The following is a 6,199-nucleotide window of genomic DNA, read 5'->3' on the forward strand; positions in this document are numbered from 1 at the left end:
TTTAAAATATAAAAAATCTAAAATATAATTAGAATAATTGTCGAGTTCCAACAAAATAAATAATTATTATCTTTATAAAAATTATATTATTAAACTAAATATAAATTACTTCGTTATTGTACATAAATTAAATTATAAAAAAATTGAATTAAAAAATTACACAAAAAAATGAGAAATTTCAAATAGTTAATTTGATATTAATATCGATATATTTTTGTCAAATTTTTATTATATCTTCAAACATATATTTTATTCAAAAATAAAAACATCATCGTTTTCTCAAAATCATATAAAGCCATATTATAACATCGACTGAGATAAAGAATAAAATAATATTAAAATTACGATGTATCTCGCTGCATTGCGCGAGTACGCTTCTAATATAAATAAAAGAGCCATCACAAATTACAACTGTGTTTTACACAAGGTTATAAAAAACCTTCCAACGCAAGCAAGTATATTCCACCTTTGGAAGTTAAACCAAACCATAGAAAATGACTCTTATGCCCTTCCCAAAGTTGAAAACATCAACTCCCATTACCACTGATCTATCACATACCAAGGGCATTAGAGTCGTTTCCGGTGTCTCTTTGCCAAAGTTACAACATAGTTCAAAAAGACAATTTTTGTTGCAAGGCAAACATCCTTCTCCCATTAAACCATCCTTGCAGGTTCTACCAATTGCAAAACTCTCTCAGAAGCCCTCTAGCATCAGACATCAATCGGGGTCAGGGACATCTCTCGAAATTGTAATCTTCAAAACCCCTTTCGGAGGGCAATCAGAGGTGTTAACTGTCAACTCCCTCACATTCTTGGGCCCCTGGGGATGGGGCCAAAAAGAAGAAAAACTCAAGACTTCTACAACACCCCAAAATGGACTGGTTGATGGTAAGACAATTAAAAGCCACTTTTGCTGTCCATAAGCCGCTACTCTTTTGGATAGAGGTCAGGTCTGCATACATCTTATGATAAAATTCTTACCCTCCCTAGACCCCCTCCAGGTAGGATATATTGGGTTCGTTTGGTTTGGTTTGGTATGGAATAAAGAGGTTGATATGTACTTGATCTGATTTTTGAGCCAACTAAGACCACAAACTTACGGGGTTCTTTGGATTTGGCTTAACAAATGGCTTCACCCCAGATGGAGTCACTGATTAGATCCCCCCATTGTTTTCCACCACACTATTTGAAGAGCTATCTTGAAAGCCCTGAGAAGAAGTGTATCTACTGCTTGAACAATCCCCACTCTTATCCTTCCTCTCTGGTTGCTTTCCCTTTTTATCTCCAGCCGATGACTCCTGCACGAAACTCAAATTTCAATTTATGTACAGGGAATATAACTCCTTTGTAATGCCAAAATGCAACAAAGTCTTGCCTTTGTTCCTAATTACTGTAACAATGAATCTTTTTTCTTAATTAGTCTAATAAACTTCAAATTATTCTTATTTGGTGCCTATTTTGACCGTTAACGGTAGATCTTGTAACTATTGAAGACATGCATGACAAGTTGTCAAGTTATATGTAATTCTTGATTGTGTGAAGAAAATCAACAGATGTCTGAAAACCCATTTATTAGGTAAATGGTACGAAATAAACATTTGTTACACTAAACAGAAACTAAGGCAAACTTCGTTATATTTTGATGCAATTTGACCCTTCTTATACTAGAATTTTACCTGGCCAGATCGCGACCCTGGGATTTTAAGTTCTAATTCGGTAACCACATTGCTAGAATGATCCCCTTTTTCATCGTTGCTACCCCTAAAACGATCCGAGGACTTGCTCCCACATTCTTGTTTGCTTGAACTATGTGAGGTAAGTGCATATACAGGTATCGTCTGATTAATGTGTGCGGTGGGTAGGTTGGGATATGACATAAAAGCTGGGGAGGAAGTCGGAATTGCACCAGGTGGATTATGGTTTGTGAAGAAAGGGAATGGGTGCATCGGGACTGGACCTGAAGGAACCGGCAAAGCAACTGGATATGAGTAGGGTGGTGGCATAACAACTGAAGAAGGATCAATGGCAGCCCATGGATACATAACCCCAACTCTTTGCTGATATTGTGCGTTAAGATTTTCTATATCAGATTTCAATGATGATTTCTCCTCTCTGAGTTCATTCTTCTCTTGTGTAAGCTGTTGTACATAACTCAACCGAATTAAGGAAAATAAAATCAGCCAAGATAATGACGATATTTAAGGTGAAGCCACGTTATTACCTCAGATGATTCTTCGGATAGTGCTGCACAGTCGGCTTTTAGTCTGTTAACTTCAGTTGCAAGATCCTTTAGCACTTGGATGGTGTCGATAATAATACTGGCCTTGTCATTTTTTGGTCTTTCTGGATCTGCACATTAGATTAATCTTCTTTAAACACAGTCTTTAGATTAAAATATACACACAATTATGTGACGAGAAGTTAAACACAGGCACTGGGTAAATGCCATTTCAATATGATCCCCATTGTTTTGACCTTTAGACTTGCAAGATACATTTGGGCATCTATGAAACTACAAGCATGACATCAAGATGATTAATGGCGATAAAAATAAATTGACATGAATGCCTTTTACTTTTAGTTTAAAGTGTTATGTTATCATAGTACTCCCTCTGTCCCAAAATAAATGTCCATAGAAAGGACACTTATTTTAGGACAAATTAAAATAGGAATATGGACACATATTTTAGGACGGACAAAGTACATTTTTTGGCTTACTCTAGCAATCATTTTTTATTCTACAAACGAAACAATTCTAATTGATTATGTTAAGGTCAACTGTGGACCTAATAGGGGCGGAGTAAGTAAGAATTTGTTATGCTATTACCGAGTACATTTCCCAACTCAATGAATTGCTCATTCAGTCTATCCCTCCTCAATTTTTCACGGTCAGCCTTCTGAACTTTTCTAGCATCACTTGTATCTTTTGCTTCCACTTCAGTCATCTCCCTGCATGGATACCAAAACAAGTTAGACAAGAGGAGATCCAAAACAGGTAAAGATGACAAAGTGTCACAAGTAGTCCACACAAAAAAAAGGTAACTAAGAGAGAAAAGGAGGCTAGAAACATTAGAAACTTGTTAGCATCATCAGTTGGGTTATTTAGCTGAAAACAGAGGGGGGTAACAGTCACATCCTGTCCCAAACAGGACACAGTTTAGGTAGCATAAGCAACACTAATCCTAAGAACAAAACTAATGTAAATATAACCAAACATATAAATTGACACCTCTGGTTTACTTTGATATGTAAACAGTTAATCACATTTTTAAAGTATGGGTGTAAGAACAAGCTGCTACGAGTTGGATATATGATATTTGCAAATCTATGTATCAAAGTAGAATTTAGGTACTTCCAAACTAGATTACGCTTCCATCTGAAACTATTATGGTGAGCTAGAAATAAAACCAAAAGGAATTTCAAATGGCAATGATACATGTACAGGGGCGGAGCCAGAATATTCAAAAATGACACGTAAAATGGCAAACATAAGTCCTATCGAAGGCGAGCTCCTCATGGATTACCCACCTAGGGATATTTCTTTTCATTATTTCCCCCATGCGAACCTTGGTGAACCTCGACTTCTCTGAACGACCTCCTGTTGGTATAGCTTCTTTCTCTTCAACGTATGCAATTGAAGATCTAAGTTGGGAACAATTTCTTTTTTTGAAATGGAAAGAAAAGGTATGGAGACCCTTGATGTGTCCGGTGTCCCTATAGTAAAAGGGAAAGCATAGTCTCTATGCTGCATGCTTTCATACTTGTTACCACACAGAAATGTTCTAAAGAGCACTAGGCAAAGCTACACGGTCAACCGACCACCAAGTCCCTTGATGGTTATTGTGACCAATCAAACCCTTTTGCCCACATACATATTATGAGTAACTAACTTGTGGAACTGCTAGGTCTAAATTAGTTAGTGAAGGGTAGTTTTGGTATTTCCAGTTAACTAGTTTATTTAATAGCCAATTAAAGTAGGCATCATCAGGAGAGTTGGTCTACCTCTCGAAAGTAGATAATTATCTCGGAGAGCTCGACTATCTCTCTGATTTAGGTGTCATCTTATCCGTTTGTTCTCTTAGTTGATCGTTTCACTCTTATGAATACTTGAGCTAAACACCTACATGAAGGCATTGATGAATCACCTCGTAAACAACAAATACTTATAATATGAACATGCAAATACAAATTATTATTACTAAAAGGCATACATGAAAAATAAATAGAACAAATCTGAAAGTGTTTTCAATGTATATTATGGTAAGTCGGAACTTCTCAATTGCTATAAACTTATATCCATGCTTACTTATTCACGAAAGGGTATCCTCTTTGCACCAAGACACCTCAGCCATGCAAAGGTTAGATAGAGAGTGATTGTACTCAGCCTTTCTCTTGCATTACGCAAAGAGCTACTGTCATGTCACAAAGCCATGAATTTTTGGTCAGAAATAGGTAACCCTGCCAGATACTCCAAGGGACACCCCATCCTTGCTGCTACAACTAAAAGCAATAACTTACTCAACAAAATGCAACCAATTAGTAATATTATTGTGTGAAAAAAGAGACCCACGAGGCTTGATAAGAAACAATCTAAGCAGTGGGTACTCACATAGGTCAGGAGTTCAAAGTTTTGTACTTTTCTAGGAATGCAACGCTAAAAGCCATTCAACTCCCCAAACAATATGAATATTCCATTACACTGTGATTATCCTGAGGTTCCTCTGTTAAGCTTCTCTCAGAATAGGGAGGTTTAGTTCCAATCCTGTACTTCCCCATTGAGAAACACCAACCCCATCAAATGAGAGATAACGTCTGAGTTCTCTAAACATGGATACTTGTACAAAAACGCATTGAGCATGCATTTGACTCAACAATTCGCAGATACACCTCTTGTGTCTAACATTGACTTGGTTCCATAAAGACGAATTTGTCACAAAAGAAACATTTGAACCATCTTGGCACTTGACAGTTTTGAAGAACTTCAAAATGATTAAATCTTCCACACCATCTTTTGTTTACAATGCACGGAAAATGTGATCATTATAATGACAAATGATAAAATTATTGTCAGCTGACATGCATAACACAAACCAAATTACCAAAAGCCAGTATGCCTCGTGGATTAAAAAAAACCCTCCCATGTCGAGGTTCATATTTTGCCACTCTTTAATCATGGATCTGTCTCTAAGTCTTGATTTTGACATCCAAAGAAATTCCAGATCAGTTTTTTACACACTTGTAAGCAATTAGATTCAAAATATCACATCCAAATCCAACATGATTGCCTGAATGTTTGCAGTAGTATGGCATATGAAGCATCTAAAGAAAGTGGCACATCGATGAGCAAGCTCCATACACATTTCAATTATCAACTATACTTCGTCCAACTGTCTGTACTCTGTACATGATAAGTAAAAGTTGGTACAAATGAACAGGACAGAGCACGAAGAGAACTGGTCCAGATGAACAAAAAATATGAACCACTTCATACTTCCACTACTCATTCCCAATTCACCACGCGCATCAAATGCCAACGTAAATCCGCAATTTAATCCCATAACATAAAAATCGTGAATGAGAATGACTATTTCATCAGTAAGACAGAAACATCAACATACTGATCATATCAATTCACTTGGAATAATGAAAAAAATGAAGTGGGTGCGAAAAGGGAAATGCAAACAAACCTATGCTCGGTGCAAGAGTTGGGAATATGCTGATGTTGATGCAATTCGAGCTTCGTTTTCCATTGATCCATCTAATCTAACTAGTTGGCAAGCAGAAGAAGAAGGAGGTGATGTTAGGGTTCGTTTTTTTTCCTGAGAATCAATCGACAATTTGGGGTATTCTTGCCATTAGCATAGATAACGAAGAGGAAGGTGAGAGGGAATTGTGTCACAAGGCATTATTGTTTGTTATCAAGAAATGGGCATGTTGCCCTACACGATTCCCTCATCTTATGATTCCATTGCTGTTGGTGCTTCCTTTTCTTTCTTTATGTATATTTATTTATTACTAGAAGCGTACTCGCACAATGCAGCGAGATACATCATGATTTTAATATTTCATTTTATTCCTTATCTCAGTCGATGTTATAATATGACTTTATGTGATTTTGAGAAAAGCGATGATGTTTTTATTTTTGAATAAAATATATGTTTGAAGATATTATAAAAATTTGACAAAAATATATCGATAT

At 36.4% G+C, this 6,199-nt stretch overlaps 1 protein-coding gene across 4 annotated transcripts; it reads right to left on the reverse strand.

The window, feature by feature from the left end:
- Positions 1-379: 379 nt before the first annotated feature.
- LOC112515113 (transcription factor bHLH121-like) lies at positions 380-5,882 on the reverse strand. 4 transcript variants are annotated; one of them, XM_025121777.1, is made up of 6 exons: positions 5,688-5,744; positions 3,078-3,136; positions 2,828-2,949; positions 2,222-2,349; positions 1,677-2,138; positions 380-1,298 (listed from the first exon to the last, which is right to left on the reverse strand). In XM_025121777.1, exons 3-6 carry the CDS (start codon positions 2,943-2,945, stop codon positions 1,155-1,157), a joined length of 852 nt encoding a protein of 283 aa, XP_024977545.1. In that variant the 5' UTR covers positions 2,946-2,949; positions 3,078-3,136; positions 5,688-5,744; the 3' UTR covers positions 380-1,154. The 4 variants fall into 4 exon arrangements, with proteins under 4 accessions (XP_024977545.1, XP_024977544.1, XP_024977547.1 ...); XM_025121776.1 differs by lacking the exon at positions 3,078-3,136 and having other exon boundaries at positions 5,688-5,882; XM_025121779.1 differs by lacking the exons at positions 3,078-3,136; positions 5,688-5,744 and adding an exon at positions 4,003-4,230.
- Between the last annotated feature and the right edge of the window lie 317 nt (positions 5,883-6,199).

Source organism: Cynara cardunculus (genome assembly GCF_001531365.2).
Source record: "Cynara cardunculus var. scolymus isolate 2C chromosome LG 7, CcrdV1, whole genome shotgun sequence".
In the NCBI taxonomy this organism is placed as follows: domain Eukaryota; kingdom Viridiplantae; phylum Streptophyta; class Magnoliopsida; order Asterales; family Asteraceae; genus Cynara; species Cynara cardunculus.